The 20,379-nt window shown below is 38.3% G+C and overlaps 1 protein-coding gene across 3 annotated transcripts in view; it reads right to left on the bottom strand.

Moving 5' to 3' along the window:
* The window catches only part of ALDH1A2 (aldehyde dehydrogenase 1 family member A2), a 118,395-nt gene that overhangs the window by 42,216 nt on the left and 55,800 nt on the right, over positions 1–20,379 (bottom strand). For all 3 annotated transcript variants that reach the window (XM_033189974.1, XM_033189976.1, XM_033189975.1), the window contains one exon: positions 14–75. In XM_033189974.1, coding sequence (XP_033045865.1) covers positions 14–75 — 62 coding nt within the window. The remainder of the gene's footprint in view (positions 1–13; positions 76–20,379) is intronic.

The raw sequence follows: 20,379 nt of genomic DNA, 5'->3' as shown, positions 1-20,379 counted from the left end.
GAGATACACTCACTGGGATGATCTGTCCACACACTCCAATGGGTTCATGTCTTGTAAAGGTAAAATAGTCTCCATCTGAAAGAAAAAAGCTTGATCACTCCCAGAAAGTTTAGATCAGGAAAAAAATATTGCAGAGGGAGAAGTTCGGTGGCTGCAAAAACAAAACAAAACAAAACAAAAACAGAAATGAAGTTGAAAAACATCCTACTCAGCTGTGCATGAAAGCTTGTAGAAGCCTAACACTGGGCACAGGATATCTCTGGATATCTCTATCAGACACCCAAATGCAGTACTGAGGAAAGGATCTCTAAGGCAAAATGAAGGACAAATTTATGATACTAGAAGTCCTCAGGGTGGCAGAGGGGAGAGCTGAAAAACATGAAAAAACTGAATTTTATGTTAAATATTAAAATAACATGTAGAACAGTTGTTTGATTTAAAAACTGAGTCAACAAACCTTTAAATAACTTTCTGAAGTATTAAAATAAACTAAGTAAAATGCTATTGGGCAAATTTAAAATGCGGGGCAACTGGAAAAAGTGAGGAGTAAAAGATAAATTTCAAAACTCAATCCAGGTGTCAAAATGTACTTCCTGGGTAGTGGTGAGACATACGCATGTCCAGGGCTATTTAAAGAAGGTAAAAGTCCATTTCTAAAAAGACCTCCATCAATAATCCAAAGCACCTGCCCCCGAACTAGACATAGAAATGAGAATGTCCTAGGGGCTAAAAGAAAAAGAGCTTGAGAAAAGCTTAATAACCTTATTTTCCTTACAGGAGTAATAGGCAACTGAAATAATTAGATAGGAAGTGCAAACCAAATTCTTCTTCAGGAAAATGTCACTGCTTTTATCTGAATTATTTTAAATGGTTAATTAAAATTACCAAATAATGGCTCATTTTTAGCAGATAGCTTTTCATTTTCAATACTGGGCAAAGTCTTTATTTTTCCCTCCATTGCCGGCCCTTTGGCCACTTCACCGATACTTGTTTTCTCTCTCAAAAGCAGTCCCCCAAGGGAAGTAAAAACACTCAGCTAATATTCATGAAAGCATAACTACTAGGGGTGGAAATGAAGGTGGGGACAGGAGGACTGTGTGGGTTGGGAAAAGAGAATTGATATGAATCAGATTGTTTATCAGTCTCTCAACACATCTAAAGCACATTTATCATACAAAATTGTTCTGACAAATTCAAAATTATTTATTTTTTAAATAATTACAGTCTTGGTCTCTCTCTCTCTCACTCTCCCACTGTCACTTTCTATCCTCTGGATCTCTGCTCTCTCTACCCCCTCTTTCCATAATTAACTATCTGTTTCCTCTTTTCAAGAACTTTTATTCACATACAAGTATTTATAGGATCCTCTTATCCTCCTGTTTTTTTATATACAAATGGGATCACATTAGTCAGTCTTTTATATTTTGTTTTTCCCCCTTTTTTGTTTCCTGTAAAGCTAGGACATCTTTTTAGTGGCTGCAGGTTATTCCATGGGCTCAATAAACAATGTTACTACTGTAAATCCTCCTAAGAGACACAGAAGTCACTTTCAGTTTAGGATATTATAAATAATGCTGCAAAGACTATCATTACATATATATTTTTTCCTATCTGTGGAATTTCTTGATCAAAGTGTAAGTACATTTCACATTTTCATAAATATTGCCAAATCACCCTTCAGAAAATTTTAACAATTCATAATTCGAACAACATGCTATTCTTCCTACTCTTTAACCCTGAGGTTTTTCCAACATTTTCATTTCAGCTAATCTGACAGCTGGAAAACTGCAACTTGTTGTGATTTATGTTTAATGATATATGAGAGTGAACATCTTTTTCATGCTTATATTCTTTGCTATTTTTCTATTGGGTTATTCTTAGCCATTTGAAGAGCTCTATGGATATTAAGGAAATTAGGCCTCTGTCATAATATTGTGAAGATTTTTCCCCAATCTGCTACTTATCTCTTGACTTTGTTTTATGTATATTATTCTAAATGGAAGAAATTCAGAAGTAGGTTGGATTCTGCAACTGTATGAAATTATTTTAAAATATCTATTACAACAAAAAATAGCGAAGACGTTGCAACTGTCCATAGGATGACAATATGAAATCTGAGTAATACTTTAAACATCAAATTAACTATTTACCTTTGTATGCAGACAACTGAAGAATCTTCTGGATATCATTCTTTACAAGACTACAAGTTACCATACTTTTTCAATTTGTAAGTCTCTGAAAAGGTTTTTCATGAAGAGCAACACCACTGATCAATAAGCTAGAGTTTCATTTGCAAGAAAATCTTCTGCAACAGAACTTTCTAAGTTGGTTAAGGTGATAGGTTCTGGTGGATAGTCACAAACCACAGAATCAGAGAGTAATGTCAAGGTAGAGTGCAAATGGGACTGAGGAAAAAAATGGGAAGATGAACAAAAGAGCACAGTTTACTTTAGCAGCACGTGTAGGAACCTGGAATGGTTCAGAAAAAAACTCACAAGGCAACTACACAAGCACGGCATGGCAATTCATAAACCATTTCCCCCTACACATTCTAGATGCTTTAAAATTTAGCTGTTATACTTATATAATGTCACAAGTTACTGAAAAAAGTAAAAGGGAAGAAAATGCAGACAAAAATCTTAAAAATCTGACCTCATGAGGAATTGACTCTATAACTGTGTCTCAAGAGAAACTGACTTATGAGGAATTAAAAGTCTCTTGGATAAACTGTTCACATATTTTATAAACATTCAGCTATAGGCTAACACAGGGAAAGAGACAGAATATTCTAGCCCCTACAGTTAGTCTAAGTAGTAAATTTAAAAATAAAGGCTATTTTTGTGCTTGAACTCTTCCCAAAACTCTTTTGGGAAGAGTTGAAGGGACAAAGAAAGGAGCCTGCTTTCAATAAAATCCAACATTCCTTCACGTTAAAAACTCTCAATAAACTAGATGTATCGATGGAACATACCTCAAAATAATGAGTCATTTATGACAAACTCACAGCCAATATCATACTGAAAAGGCAAAAGCTGAAAGCATTCCCCTTGAAAACGAGCACAAGACAAGGATGCCCTCTCTAACCACTCCTATTAAACACAGTATTGGAAGTTCTGGCCAGTTATTTCTCAGGCAAGAGAAAGAAAGCAAGCATATTCAAATAGGAAGAGAGGAAGTAAAACTGTCTCTGTTTGCAGATGACATGGTGCTGTATCTAGAAAACCCCACTGTCTCAGCACAAAATCTTCTTAAGCTGATAAGCAACTTCAACTAAGTCTCAGGATACAAAATCAATGTGCAAAAATCACAAACATTCCTATACACCAACAATAGACAAGCAGAGAGCTAAATCATGAACGAACTCCCATTCACAATTGCTACAAAGAGAATAAAGTACCTAAGAATACAGCTAATAAAGGAAGTGAAGGACTTCTTCAAGGACAACTACAAACCACCAATCATAGAAATCAGAGAGGACACAAAATGGAAAAGCATTCCATGCTCATGGATAGGAAGAATCAACATCATGAAAATGGCCATAATTCCCAAAGTAATTTATAAATTCAATGCTATTCTCATTAAACTACCATTGACATTCTTAACAGAATTTTAAAAAATGACTTTAAATTTCATATGGAACTGAAAGAGCCCATATAGCCAAGACAATCCTAAGCAAAAAGAGCAAAGCTGGAGGCATCTTGCTACCTGACTTCAAACTATACTACAAGGCTACAGTAACCAAAACAGCATGGTACTTGGACAAAAAAAGACACATAGACCAATGGAAAAGAATAGAGAAATGAGAAATAACACTACATATCTGCAACCATCTGATCTTTGACAAACCTGATAAAAACAAACAATGGGAAAAGGATTCCCTATTTAGTAAATGGTGCTGGGAAAACTGGCTAGCCATATGGAGAAAGCTAAAACTGGATCACTTCCTTCCTTACACCTTATACGAAATTAATTCAAGATGGATTAAAGAATCAAATGTTAGACCTAAAACGGTAAAACCCTAGAAGAAAACCTAGGCCATACCATTCAGAACATAGGCATGGGCAAGGACTTCATGTCTAAAACACCAAAAGCAATGGCAACAAAAGCCAAAATTGACAAATGAGATCTAATTAAACTAAAGAACTTCTGCATAGCCAAAGAAAGTACCATCACAGTAAAGAGGCAACCTACGGAATGGGAGAAAATGTTTGCAATCTACTCATCTGACAAAGGGCTAATATCCCACTGTTGGTGGGAATGTAAGTTAGTTCAATCATTGTGGAAAACAGTGTGGCAATTCCTTAAAGACCTAGAACCAGAAATACCCTTTTACCCAGCAATCCCATTACTGAATATATACCTAAAGGAATATAAATCATTCCGTTATAAGGATACATGCATGTGTATGTTCACTGCAGCACAATTCACAATAGCAAAAACGTGGAATCAACTGAAATCCCCATCAATGACCGATTGGACAAAGAGAATGTGGGGTGTGCGTGTGTGTGTGTATATCATATACACACACACACAAATTTATACACACATACATACATATATATACATACACACACACATATATAAAAATATATATATCATGAAATACTATGCAGCCATAAAAGGAATAGAATCATGTCCTTTGCAGGGACAATGGATGGAGCTGTAAGCCATTATCCTCAGCAAACTAACACAGGAATAGAAAACCAAACATTACATTTTTCATTTATTAGGGGGAGCTGAACACACATCTACATAGGGAGGGGAACAACACACACTGGCGCCTTTCTGGGGAGGAGCAGGGCAAGGCAGAACATCAGGATAAACAGTTAAGGCATGCTGGGCTTAATACCTAGGTGATGGGTTGATAGGTGCAGCAAACCACCATGACACATGTTTACCTATGTAACAAACCTATACATCTTGCACATGTAATCCAGAACTGAAATAAAATAAAGGGCCCTAGACCTTGTAATCTGTTTGCATTTTCAGTGGATGATGAAAGATGACAACCCTAGTCTGACCTGGGGTGCGTGACAAACACAAGAGCTAAGCCTTCTGGGGGCACCTTCAGCTAGGGCTAACAGCACCCCAGAAGTCATTCACAGCTACTAAGACCCTGCTATGAATCCCACTGAGCTTCTAGATCAGGGTTATCCTAAGACCAGTTACAAAAGCCACCTTCATAATTTTTGCCATTTCCAAGAATCATTTGCTCTATCATTTACTTAATAATCTGTGTTAAATTAACTCACCTGTTAGCCTTACCACAAGGAAAATCTATAAAATAACAGGTTTCATGGGTTGGTAATATGTTCTTCTAATATTCTTCAAACCAAGTAATTAAAATTAAAAAAAAGTTTACTTGTTTACTGCAGAGAATCATCTTGAATGCTACCAGTGGTACATGAGATACGATATGGTGCTTCTCAAATTTCAATGTATACACTAAGCACCTGGAAATCTTGTGAAAATGCATGTTCTGAATCAACAGGTCTAGGATGATACCAGAGAGTCTGCACTTCTGCACGCTCCCAGATGAGGCTCATGCTTCTGATCCATAGACCACAATCTGAGTAGCAAGACCAGGAGGATAAAGGGGAGTCCATGTGTATTATGATGCCCTACGGTTGCTTTACAATTGTCTGACTTCATTTTTATTTATTTTTATTTGTCTAATAACTCTACTAATTTTCCTGAAAGGAGTATATAGTGTAGGAGAATCTGATTTGTATTTTTAAAACTTTACAATGGTTTAAAAAAGAATGAAAACATGGTATCAATTTCTGTAGAGCCTTATAATTTTCACATCTTTATCTCATTTTACACTCAAAACTCTATGAAAAAAATAAAGCAACTATCATTATCAGCATTTTATAAATAGAAAAATATGGCACAGAGAGGTTAAGTCCAAAGTGGTACCAGTGATTAAGTTGAGGCTCCTGGATTTGGATCTGGGTCTTCAGACTTCAAGTTCTTTCCCCATAAAAACATATTAGTGACTCTTGTGAGGAAGGTATTGGATTTAGATGGATAATCACAAATCACAGAATTAGAGTATAATGTCAAGAAGGATCATAAATGGGGTAAAAATAAACGAAAAGAAAAAACCCCAATGACAACTCTTTTGTGAATATGAACACAGAACACACGGAAACTTGTTAGAAAGTTATAATGGGAACACTACGGAGAAACATTCCCTGGAATAGGTGAGCCCAGGACTAAGTGCCTCTCTCAGCTTTCATCTAGGCAGAGCCAACTCAAACGGGAGACAGAGTGTTAACTCTCCCTCTCATCTATACCTCACATGGTACATAATGAGTACTCTTCTCTGCCTAGAAAAAAATTAAACAGTGGCGGTTCCACGATGGCTGAATAGGAACAGCTCGAGTCTACAGCTCCCAGTGTGAGCAACGCAGAACATGGGTGATTTCTGCATTTCCAATTGAGGTACCGGGTTCGTCTCACTGGGGCTTGTCTGACAGTGGGTACAGGACAGTGGGTGTAGCCCACCGAGCGTGAGCCAAAGCAGGGCGAGGCATCGCCTCACCCAGGAAGTGCAAGGGGTCAGGGAATTCCCTTTCCTAGCCAAGGGAAGTTGTGACAGATGGCACCTGGAAATCGGGTAACTCCCACCCTAATACTGCACTTTTCCAATGGTCTTAGCAAACGGCACAGCAGGACATTATATCCAGCATCTGGCTCAGAGGGTCCCATGCCCTCGGAGCCTCATTCATTGCTAAAACAGCAGTCTGACATCAAACTGCAAGGCAGCAGCGAGGCCGGGGGACTGCCATTGTTGAGGCTTGAGTAGGTAAACAGTGGCCAGGAAGCTCGAACTGGATGGAGCTCACTGCAGCTCAAGGAAGCCTGCCTGCCTTTGTAGACTCCACCTCTGGGGTCAGGGCATAGCCAAACAAAAGGCAGCAGAAACCTCTGCAGACTTAAATATCTCTGTCTGACAGCTCTGAAGAGAGTAGTGGTTCTCCCAGCACAGAGTTTGAGATCTGAGAACGGACAGACTGCCTTCTCAAGTTGGTCCCTGACCCCCGAGTAGCCTAACTTGGAGGCACCCCCCAGTAGGGGCAGACTGACACCTCACATGGCTGGGTACCTCTCTGAGATGAAGCTTCCAGAGGAATGATCAAGCAGCAACATTTGCTGTTCTGCAGCCTCCACTGCTAATACCCAGGCAAACAGGGTCTGGAGTAGACCTCCAGCAAACTCCAGCAGACCTGCAGCTGAGTGGTCCTGACTGTTAGAAGGAAAACTAACAAACAGAAAGGATATCCACACCAAAACCCCATCTATACATCACCATCATCAAAGACCAAAGGTAGATAAAACCACAAAGATGGGGAAAAAACAGAGCAGAAAAGATGAAAAATTCTAAAAATCAGAGCGCCTCTCCCCCTCCAAAGGAATGCAGGTCCTCGCCAGCCATGGAACAAAGCTGGACAGAGACTGGCTTTGACGAGTTGAGAGAAGAAGGCTTCAGACGATCCAACTTCTCCGAGCTAAAGGAGGAAGTTGGAACTCATCACAAAGCAGCTAAAAACCTTGCAAAAAAGATCAGACAAATGGCTAACTAGAATAACCAGTGTAGAGAAGTCCTTAATTGACCTGATGGAGCTGAAAACCATGGCAAGAGAACTACGTGACAAATGCACAAGCTTCAGTAACCAATTCGATCAACTGGAAGAAAGGGTATCAGTGACTGAAGATCAAATGAATGAAATGAAGCAAGAAGAGAAGTTTAGAGAAAAAAGAGTAAAAAGAAACGAACAAAGCCTCCAACAAATATGGGACTATGTGAAAAGACTAAATCTATGTCTGATTGGTGTACCTGAAAGTGACAGGGAGAATGGAACCAAGCTGGAAACACTCTGCAGGATATTATCCAGGAGAACTTCTCCAACCTAGCAAGACAGGCCAACATTCAAAATCAGAAAAATAGAGAATGCCACAAAGATACTCCTCAAAAAGAGCAACTCCAAGACACATAATTGTCAGATTCACCAAGTTGAAATGAAGGAAAAAATGTTAAGGGCAGCCAGAGAGAAAGGTCAGGTTACCCACAAAGGGAAGTCCATCAGACTAACAGCAGATCTCTCGGCAGAAACTCTCCAAGGCAGAAGAGAGTGGGGGCCAATATTCAACATTCTTAAAGAAAAAAATTTTCAACCCAGAATTTCATATCCAGCTAACCTAGGCTTCATAAGTGAAGGAGAAATAAAATCCTTTACAGATAAGCAAATGCTTAGAGATTTTGTCACCACCAGGCCTGCCCTACAAGAGCTCCTGAAGGAAGCACTAAACATGGAAAAGAACAACTAGTACCAGCCACTACAAAAACATGCCAAACTGTAAAGACCATCAATGATAGGAAGAAATTGCATCAACTAACGAGTAAAATCACCAGCTAACATCATAATGACAGGATCAAATTCACACATAACAATATTAACCTTAAATGTAAACGGGCTAAATGCTCCAATTAAAAGACATAGACTGGCAAATTGGATAAAGAGTCAAGACCCATCAGTGTGTTGTATTCAAGAGACCCATCTCATGTGCAGCAACACAGATAGGCTCAAAATAAAGAGATGAAGGAAGATCCACCAAGGAAATGGAAAACAAAAAGGCAGGGGTTGCAATCCTAGTCTCTGATAAAATAGACTTTAAACCAACAAAGATCAAAAGAGACAAAGAAGGCCATTACATAACGGTAAAGGGATCAATTCAACAAGAAGAACTAAATATGCTAAATATATATGCACCCAATACAGGAGCACCCAGATGCATAAAGCAAGTCCTTAGAGACCTACAAAGAGACTTAAATTCCCACACAATAATAATGGGAGACTTTAACACCCCACTGTCAACATTAGACAGATCAACAAGACAGAAAGTTAACAAGGATATCCAGGAATTGAACTCAGTTCTGCATCAAGTAGACCGAATAGAAATCTACAGAACTCTCCATCCCAAATCAACAGAATATACATTCTTCTCAGCACCACGTCGCACTTAGTCCAAAATTGACCACATAGTTGGAAGTAAAACACTCCTCAGCAAATGTAAAAGAACAGAAATCACAACAAACTGTCTCCCAGACCACAGCACAATCAAACTAGAACTCAGGATTAAGAAAGTCACTCAAAACTGCTCAACTACATGGAAACTGAACAACCTGCTCCTGAGTGACTACTGGGTAAATAACAAAATGAAGGCAGAAATAAAGATGTTCTTTGAAACCAATTAAGAACAAAGACACAATGTACCAGAATCTCTGGGACACATTTAAAGCAGTGTGTAGAGGGAAATTTATAGCACTAAATGTCCACAAGAAAAAGCAGGAAAGGGCCGGGCGCGGTGGCTCAAGCCTGTAATCCCAGCACTTTGGGAGGCCGAGGCGGGCAGATCACAAGGTCAGGAGATCGAGACCATCCTGGCTAACACGGCGAAACCCCGTCTCTACTAAAAAATACAAAAAACTAGCCGGGCGAGGTGGCGGGTGCCTGTAGTCCCAGCTACTGGGGAGGCTGAGGCAGGAGAATGGCATGAACCCGGGAGGTGGAGCTTGCAGTGAGCTGAGATCTGGCCAGTGCACTCCAGCTTGGGTGACAGAGCGAGACTCCGTCTCAAAAAAAAAAAAAAAAAAAGAAAAAGCAGGAAAGATCGAAACTCAACACCCTAACGTCACAATTAAAAGAACTAGAGAAGCAAGAGCAAACACATTCAAAACCTAGCAGAAGGCAAGAAATAACTAAGATCAGAGCAGAACTGAAGGAGATAGACACATAAAAAACCCTTCAAAAAATCAGTGAATCCAGGAGCTGTTTTTCTTGAAAAGATCAACAAAATTAATAGACTGCTAGCAAGACTAATAAAGAAGAAAAGAGAGAAGAATCAAATAGACGCAATAAAAATGATAAAGGGGATATCACCACGGATCCCACAGAAATACAAACTACCATCAGAGAATACTATAAACACCTCTACATAAATAAACTAGAAAATCTAGAAGAAATTGATACATTCTTGGACACATATACCCTCCCAAGACTAAAGCAGAAAGAAGTTGAATCCCTGAATAGACCAATAACAGGCTCTGAAATTGAGGCAATAATTAATAGCCTACCAACCAAAAAAAGTCCAGGACCAGATGGATTCATAGCCGAATTCTACCAGAAGTACAAGGAGGAGATGGTACCATTCCTTCCGAAACTATTCCAATCAACAGAAAAAGAGGGAATCCCCCCTAACTAATTTTATGAGGCCAGCATCATCCTGATACCAAAACCTGGCAGAGACACAACAAAAAAAGAGAATTTTAGACCAATATTCCTGATGAACATGGATGCCAAAATCCTCAATAAAATACTGGCAAACTGAAAGCACACCAAAAAGCTTATCCACCATGATCAAGTGGGCTTCATCCCTTGGATGCAAGGCTGGTTCAACATATGCAAATCAATAAATGTAACCCAGCATATAAACAGAACCAAAGACAAAAACCACATGATTATCTCAATAGATGCAGAAAAGGCCTTTGACAAAATTCAACAGCCCTTCACGATAAAAACTCTCAATAAATTAGGTATTGATGGCACGTATCTCAAAATAATAAGAGCTATTTATGACAAACCCACAGCCAATATCATACTGAATGGGGAAAAACTGGAAGCACTCCTTTTGAAACCTGGCACAAGACAGGGATGCCCTCTCTCACCACTCCTATTCAACATAGTGTTGGAAGTTCTGGCCAGGGCAATCAGGCAGGAGAAAGAAATAAAGAGTATTCAATTAGGAAAAGAAGAAGTCAAATTGTCCCTGTTTGCAGATGACAGGATTGTGTATTTAGAAAACCCCATCATCTCAGCCCAAAATCTCCTTAAGCTGATAAGCAACTTCAGCAAAGACTCAGGATACAAAATCAACGTGCAAAAATCACATGCATTCTTACATACCAATAACAGACAAACAGAGAGCCAAATCATGAGTGAACTCCCATTCACAATTGCTTCAAAGAGAATAAAATACCTAGGAATCCAACTTACAAGGGATGTGAAGGACCTCTTCAAGGAGAATTACAATTCACTGCTCAATGAAATAAAAGAGGACACAAACAAATGGAAGAACATTCCATGCTCATGGATAGGAAGATTCAATATCATGAAAATGGCCATACCGCCCGAAGTAATTTATAGATTCAACGCCATCCCCATCAAGCTACCAATGACTTTCTTCAAAGAATTGGAAAAAACTACTTTAAAGTTCATATGGAACCAAAAAAGAGCCCACATTGCCAAGTCAATCCTAAGGCAAAAGAATAAAGCTGGAGGCATCATGTTACCTGACTTCAAACTATACTACAAGGCTACAGTAACCAAAATAGCATGGTACTGGTACAAAAACAGAGATATAGATCAATGGAACAGAACAGAGCCCTCAGAAATAATACCACATATCTACAACCATCTGATCTTTGACATACCTGACACAAACAAGAAATGGGGAAAGGATTCCCTATTTAATAAATGGTGCTGGGAAAACTGGCCAGCCATATGGAGAAAGCTTAAACTGGATCACTTCCTTACACCTTATACAAAAATTAATTCAAGATGGATTGAAGACTTAAATGTTAGACCTAAAACCATAAAAACCCTAGAAGAAAACCTAGGCAATACCATTCAAGACATAGGCATGGGCAAGGACTTCATGTCTAAAACACCAAAAGCAATGGCAACAAAAGCCAAAATTGACAAATGGGATCTATTAAAGAACCTCTGCATGGCAAAAGAAACTACCATCAGAGTGAACAGGCAACCTACAGAATGGGAGAAAATTTTTGCAATCTACTCATCTGACAAAGGGCTAATATCCAGAATCTACAAAGAACTCAAACAAATTTACAAGAAAAAAAAACCTCATCAAAAAGCGGGCAAAGCATATGAACAGACACTTCTCAAAAGAAGACATTTATGCAGCCAACAGACACATGAAAAAATGCTCAGTATCACTGGCTATCAGAAAAACGCAAATTAAAACCACAATGAGATACCATCTTACACTAGTTAGAATGGCAAGCATTAAAAAGTCAGGAAACAACAGGTGCTGGAGAGGATGTGGAGACCTAGGAGCATTTTTATACTGTTCATGGGAGCGTCAACTAGTTCAACCACTGTGGAAGACAGTGTCGCGATTCCTCAAGGATCTAGAACTAGAAACACCATTTGACCCAGCCATCCCATTACTGAGTATACACCCAAAGGAGTATAAATCATGCTGCTATAAAGACACATGCACACGTATGTTTATTGCGGCACTATTCACAATAGCAAAGACTTGGAACCAACCCAAATGTCCATCAATGATAGACTGGATTAAGAAAATGTGGCACATATACACCATGGAATACTATGCAGCCATAAAAAACAATGAGTTCATGTCCTTTGTAGGGATATGGATGCAGCTGGAAACCATCATTCTCAGCAAACTATCACAAGGACAGAGAACCAAACACCGCATGTTCTCACTCATAGGTGGGAACTGAACAATGAGAACACTTGCACACAGGAAGGGGAATGTCACACACCAGGGCCTGTCGTGGGGTAGGGGGAGGGGGAAGGGATAGCATTAGGAGATATACCTAATGTAAATGACGAGTTAAGAGTACAGCACACCAACATGGCACATGTATACATATGTAACAAACCTGCATGTTGTGCACATGTACCCTAGAACTTGAAGTATAATTAAAATAGAAAAAAATTAAAGCCACTTTTCCATCTTTTATGCTAACAACGCTCTCTCAATACAGCAGGGTGACTTAAAAGGTTATTTCTTTCATTTCACTAGCTTTGTGCCGTAAGCTCAACAGCCTGATATAAAAACAGTCTCCACCCAAATTGAGATACTCCATTGTAGGCTATGAATGGTTTTGGGTCTTCTCACCAAACCTGAGAGATTACAGAGAGCGCTCAGACTCAGCATAAAAAAGGATTGCATTTGATGAGGACATCAGAAAATGTTCTGGATACCACATTCTAGGTCAGCAGGTTACAACATAACTATGATGGAGAAAGCTAAAGAGATGAGAGATCAAAACAAATATTAAATTACATGTGTAGGACTTTTGATCTCTGTCTCTTTTCCCTTTCACTCAGAAGGTAAAACAGAGAATAATAGATATTGCTCTTAAAGGAGGGTTATTTTAAGACCCAGTCAGAGATAACTTTTCTGATTAGTTTTGATACCTGGGTGCTTTTAATGGCCAAAGAGTAGTTTACAAGTTGTGAAAAATATAAAAATATCACAATTAAATACTTCATTATGCTATGAATTTGGCAGAACTGTGAATTAAATTTTAGTGAGTATGTGTGCATTGAGCCATTTCTGTAATTATATTAAGAAAAGCCTTTGTCCCTAGAGATGAACAGTACAATAAGCCTCTTCTATATTTGTGAACTACTGAGCCACTGTTCTATGTTTTTTGATGGGGGCTTATCAAACTACACAGAAAAGACAGCAATATTTAGTTAATTGGAAAAATTTAATTATTTGGATAACTCATTCAAGGCAAGCATTACTTCTTGAATCAGATTTTATAGTTGCCAAAAAAAACTGACAGAATTTTTAGTCTCATAAAAATATCTAGCATTGGCACATCCTATATATTAATATAAACTAGAGTGAGTATGGTTAAGCAATCTGTAAACAGTGATAAAATTAGAAGAATCTGAAATGTGCCAGAAATTGAGAAATTTGTCAAATATGGACCTCAAGAAATAGCTTTCAATTATAACACTAAGAACACTACAAGAACTGTAGCAAATTTTATATACCTAGTAACAATGAAAATGATTTTATTCAATAGCATAAAAATCTGTAACAATTCAGTGAATGAAGGTCATCTTCCAATCTCTAATTTGTGTACAGAATTACCTTTCAAGGAGCTGACACTCTTTGATGAGCACAGTATTAAAAAATGAGAAGATTACATTGAACTATTCCATTATGTATGTACTGTAGCAGATTCCCATCATGTTGACACTGAACAGACCTCACCGAACATTTTATAACTATGATGATAAACTCTATAAATGCCTATACAAACGCTGAAATCGTATGTTAGTATGAAGTGTACTGATGCTTTTCTTCCCAGAAGTCTGCTGGTGGTTTCTAAGAAGTTAAGATTATATTCCTGAGTCTTTCATGAAGATAGCTTAGCTCTACGACTATTCTACTACATGATCTTAACAAAAGTTAGTTTACTTCTCTGGAACTTCTCTGTAAAATGACGAGATCAGCCTTAGGGATCCCTGAGGTCCTTTTCAGCTTCAACCTCTTAAAGAGGTTCCTTGTGAAGCTGAGTTCATGGCCTCCTGTCACAACCAATTCAGGTCCCACTAATAAGCAAGCCCTGGTTGTTCTTAGGTGGGCAGAGCAAATTGCCCCTCACTCTTATTCTGATAGAACAAGAAGATTTCAGATTTCACCCTATGCATTTGTTGTTAATGACAATAAACCACATCAAGCTGATTCAAGGCAAAAATCTTAGGATCTGAATCAATATCTTTGTGTATTTGTATCCTACTCTTTAATTTAACAGGTGAAACTGGAAGAGAGTGAAATGGATAATTATATCTGACCTGGGTAGTGTTTAACCTTTTCTATATGCTAATATATCATAAGTCCATTTTAATGTCAGAATTCAGCTTAAAACGTGGACTTTTTTTCTGCTTACATAAAATCAAAATCAACACTTGCTACACAGAAAAATCTAAGGCAATACAAATTAACTTCTATTTCTCCCTAAGTAAACGAAAAACAAGCTTTGATCCTTCCTTCATCACAAAGGTTGTAGATGTGAGAGGAGAAGAGGATTTGAATACTGGTTAAAATACTCAAAATGGGGGAAACAGTACTTTGCTTTAGGGCTGCTATAACATTAGCAATAATATAACAGGTAAAAAGTGTTCCATAGGTCATAGTAATGATTATTATTTATCATCATAATTAGGCACTGCCATCGTAAAAGGGTCAAGGCATAGGATTTATGGTCACAGACAATGGCTCCATTGGGTACCATGGCAGGAAATAATGGATAGTGTTCTAAAGGAAACAACATCAAGACTCTTGTGAATCAAACTAGTATGGCATAATTATGCAATAACATCCAGCTGTGGGCCTTGAGTGGAACAGAATGAAGAGTGGTGGAAGAAATTTCCAATTCAGAGAGAGAAGCAGCCACCCAGTTCATTGCTCAAAAGTGGTCATCAGATAACCCTTTTCTCTCCTTCCCAAATATTCCTAGTTGAAGGTCACCCTTTATGGGGAGAAATTAAGCAGGCATTTGCCCTCTCTATTATTCATTTGTAGTCAAAGTGAAGGCTATCCTTTATGGGAAGAAATTAAGCAAGTACTTGCTCTCTCCAACTGATTATCCATTTGCAGTAAAAGTGCTCTAAAAGGCAATTTCTCAAATAGATTCAAGGGGTGTATGTGCAGATTTGTTACATGGATATACTGCACAACTATGAGGTTTGGGCTCTAGTGGGCCCGTCACCAGAATAGTCAACGTGGTACCAAACGGGTAGTCTTCAACCCTCAGCCCCCTCTCACTCTCCCTCCTTTCGAAGGCCCCAATGTCTATTATGTCTCTCTGTATTGTCCATGTTTACCCACTGCTTAGCTCTCCCTTATAGGTGAGAGTATGTGGTATTTGCTTTCTGTTTCTGGGTTATTTCACTTAGTATAATGGCCTCCAACCCCACTCCTGTTGCTGAAAAGACATGATTTCATAATTTTTTGGCTGTTTAGTATCCCATGATGTGTATGTATCTTTTTCATCCAATCATCCATTGAATGCACTTAGGTTCATTTCATTTACAACAGCCCCCCAAAATACCTAAGAATATTTAATTAAGGAGGTGAAAGATCTCTACAAGGAGAACTACAAAACACTAATGAAAAAAATCACAGTTGACACGAATAGAAAAAACACCCCATGTTCAAGGATTAGAAGACTCAATATTGTTAAAAAGACCATACTGTCCAAAGCAATATACAGATTTGATGCAATTCCTAAAATGTAATTTTCATCAAGGCGCTCACATATTTAAAATAATCTGGTGACTCACTATTGCCCACAGAATAAAACTTGTAGTATGGCTGACCCAGACTCAGAGCTCTACTGTCTTTTTTATCTGCCTATACTTTCAGATCCACTAACACATGGTACTCTCCTCCCTTCATGCTTTGTTCTAGCTGTTCCCACTGCCTGTGATGCCCCTGTCTCCATCTTCACTTAACTTGTCCTTCAAGGTTATCACTTAGACATCCCACCACCTTCTCCAGGAGGCTTTAATACTAGGAGATGTCTCTCCTATGGTGTCCCACCAAATTTCATGCTTTCATATCTAAATAGATCACACTATATTGCAGTTGCTTGTCTACTTGTTTTTCTTACTGTCCTGTAAACATCTTAGTTATTTGCCTTTGTAACCCCAATGCCTGATACAAGAGCTGAAATATAGCAGGTGCTAAAAAAAAATCTGTTGAATGGAGAAATGGGTGAATAAGTAAGAGATCGGAGTTGATGCCACAGAAAGGAGGTAAAAGAAAATCCCTTCCATTTACAAGATACGTTTCCTTAGCCTTCCCAAATGGGAATGAGTGAAAGAGATAAATGGCATATTTCTTCCCATTCTTTTTTGGTTGTTTAGTGTTAGAGATGTTATGCTGGATGAACCATGGAGTATAATTCAGTGTTGCAAAGCAGTCTTACATTTAAAAATTTAATAACAAAAAAACACATTTCAGGTTCTTTTTTATGGGTGACCAAACAGAACTCTGTGATTATCTCTGACACTCACTACGAAAGCCCCCTTTACCCATATGAATAGGATCTAGGCAGGTAGATCCACACCTTAAGTGTTCCAGAACATTTAAGCCTCATAAATGCTATCTTGAGAAAAGTAGGCTCTAGATACAGTTGATGTTCATTATTTGTGGATTCCATATTTAAGAACTTGCCTACTTCCTAAAATGTATTTGTAACCCAACAATAAGTATGGAGTGTTCTCAGTCATTTATGGGCATGTATATCCAAAGCAGGGTTTTTTTTTTTTTTTATTTCAATAGTTTTGGGAGTACAGGTGATGCTTGGTTACATGGATAAGTTCTTTAGTGGTGATTTCCAAGATTTTGGTGCATCTGTCACCTGAGTAGTGTACAGTGTACCCAATATGAAGTCTTTTATCACTCACCCCACTGCCATCCTTGCCTAAAGTCCACTGTATCATTCTTATGTCTTTGCATCCTCATAGCTTACCACTTACTTAGAAGTGAGAATACATGATATTTGGTTTTCCATTCCTGAGTTACTTCACTTAGAATAATGGCCTCCAGCTCCATCCCAGATGCTGCAAAGGCCATTAATTCATTCTGTTTTATGTTAGAGTAGTAGTCCATGGTGCATTTATACCACATCTTCTTTATCCACTTGTTGGCTGATGGGCAGTTAGCCATTATTTTTGCAGTTTCAAATTGTACTGCTACAGACATGCATGTGCATGTATCTTTTTCATATAATGACTTATTTTCCCTGGGTAGGTATCCAGTAGTGGGACTGCTGGACCAAATGGTAGTTCTACTTCTAGTTCTTTAAGGAATCTCCATGCTGTTTTCCATAGTGATTGTACTAGTTTATACTCCCAACCAGCAGTGTGAAAGTGTTCCCTCTCACCACATCCATGGCAACATCTATATTTTTTATTTTTAAATTATGTACTTTTTTTTTTTTTTTGCAGTAGTGAGGTGGTTCAATTGTGGTTTTAATTTGCATTTCCCCAAAGCAGGGAAAATTTTGAGTCACCTGATGCACATATTCTCAGCTGAGGTTGAACAAGGTGACACTGCCTTCTTGCTTCAGCTCTTATATTGTTAAAAAAAAAAAAAAAAAAAAAAAGTCCTTTTTGTGGTCTGTTTAGTGCCACATTTTTCATATTTTTGTGCCTTTTGTTCATGATTTTGCTGTTTAAAATGGCCCCTAAGCATAGTGTTGAGTGCTGTCTAGTGTTCCTAAGTGCAAGAAGGCTGTGATGTGCCTTACAGACAAAATACATGTGTCACACAAGCTTCATTCAGGCATCAGTTATAGTACTTTTGTCTGGCTGGTCATGAGTTAAGCATTCATAAATCAACAATATATATTAAACAAAGGATCTTTCAACAGAAAAACATAAAACAAGGCCATGCTCTCATCAGTGGACAAGAATGTTGTGATAAGAAGCTTGCAGGAACCTAACCTTATATTTCCCCTAGGAGCAATAGTTCAGTATTTGCTAATTCAGTGTTCATGACTTTATAAAACATAACTACCATGAATGATGAGAATAAACTGTATATTATTATAAAAATCTGCACAGAAGTAAAGACATCACCAGGGCCACCTTCCTGCCTTGCTGAACCAACCTCCGTAAGAAGACACCTTATCATGGCTTAGACAGAAAAATGCTTAGGTTTGAATCTCAGGTCTCCCACTTACTAGCCATGTGACCTTCTTCAAGACATTAAACTCTTAGAGTCTTATTTTCTTAGACGTAAAATGGGTAAAATACCATTTAAAATCCAGACTATCTCATCAGATCACGCACAGAATCACACAGATATTGTCCATGCAAGAATGTTTTATACTTTTAAATTCTATGTAAATATAAAGTACATTATTTATTTAAAATTCTAAACATAAAATTAGGTTGTTTGCAGGAAAATGTATGTAGCACAATAAAGATCTCATGGTTAAAAACTAATGGACTTTCTATATTCCAGACTTCACTGTGAAAAAAAAAAAAAAAGCCAAGTATGCAGAGACAAAATGAAAATGAAGCTGATGTTACATTATGGAGTTACAAAAGACAAATACAAATGGATTAATTTACTGAACAAATCTGAGAATAAGTGAATAATTAGGATTATGATACTCCTTTCTGTGATCTCCTGTGACACCGACTTAGTCCAGTTACATTCACTAAGTACTAGACTAGCCAAAGACACTGTTGGCTGAATTCTAAGTGACCTCTAGGCAAACCCAAATGTATCTAAAACTGGAACAGAGAGGAAAGCTGCCAAGTTAACCTCTATCTCCATCCTTCCCTCATCTGTTTGACATACCATAGAGAGAGCTCTTATGACCCAAACTTCAGCCTCCTGGGAATTCTGCCTACAGGCCTGATGACAGGTAGAGTCCCTCATCCCAGTATGCCTCTAAATGCACTTTCAGAAAAACTTTTTGGTTTTGGGAAACAAAAAGTTACTTAGAGTTTAAGAGAATTCCTCATTTTTTTTTCCTTCATTGGCTGAACAACAGTTAATGAATAAAGTTGGGAAAGACTACTGTGAGAGCCTTTTCTATGCCCTGTATTTCTAACTTGTAGATAAGCATCCACAGGATCTCCAAAAAGCATCAGATGAAAACAGTAAGGCTTATGGGCCAACCACCTCTACTGCCAGATCAAGTTACATTAAAGCCTCAAACATAATCAGGAATGCCAATCAATATTTAGCTTTATCTTATCAGGATCTTCTCTTCTGAGGAAGTAAAAGAAAACCAAGATACTGTTAGGCCAAATAGAGATCTATGTGTATTGCCTTCTGTTTCACAATCTTTTTCAGAGATTTGTAAATAGTTTGAAAAGATACTTAAATGCATAAAACATATCTGTTGTTTTAATAATGAAATGGCAGGTGGGGTGGGGCCAAAAAAAAAAAACAAAAAACACCCAACTAGGGACTTTGAGCTTGTTAATTTACCTTCTGTACTGATACAGGACAGACTCACCTAAGAAGAATGACATGTATCCCATTGTTAACAAAGGTTTTAATTCTTAGGCCCTGTACTAGGAATGCTCATAACGAATAGTGACTTTTTACCTCACTGAGGCCATCCCCACATCCTGCAAGTGATGCTGGGGAAGAGCTGTTCTATAATATCCTTCGAGTCAGAACTGAACTAAGATTCGGACTTTCCCCAAGAGCAATCTTCTCCATCCTTTTCAGTCAGTTGAAGAAGCGAAAAACCTCTGGATGGAAAGGAAAAGCCCCTACAATCACAAACCCGTTTTTCTAAAACTAACATTCCACATGTCATCGTTTGTGGGGGCGATGTAAAAAATAATCCTTGGAAGTCTTGTCTCTAAACCTCCATTCTCACTGTATATTATTCTTCCCTTCTCATACCACACCTACACGAGGCATCACAACAGCACCCTAACTTGGTTCTGCTGTGTCCTCTCCTTGCTACTCAATGCAGAGGACGAGCAGCTGGTTAGCCATGCAGAGTCTCAGGCCCCATCCCAGACCTATTCAGTCAAA

The sequence above is a fragment of the Trachypithecus francoisi genome, unplaced genomic scaffold, assembly GCF_009764315.1.
Source record: "Trachypithecus francoisi isolate TF-2019V2 unplaced genomic scaffold, Tfra_2.0 Lachesis_group3, whole genome shotgun sequence".
NCBI classification, from domain to species: Eukaryota; Metazoa; Chordata; class Mammalia; order Primates; family Cercopithecidae; genus Trachypithecus; species Trachypithecus francoisi.
Note: the sequence above shows the minus strand (reverse complement) of the source record. Positions and strands in the feature narration are given on the sequence as shown.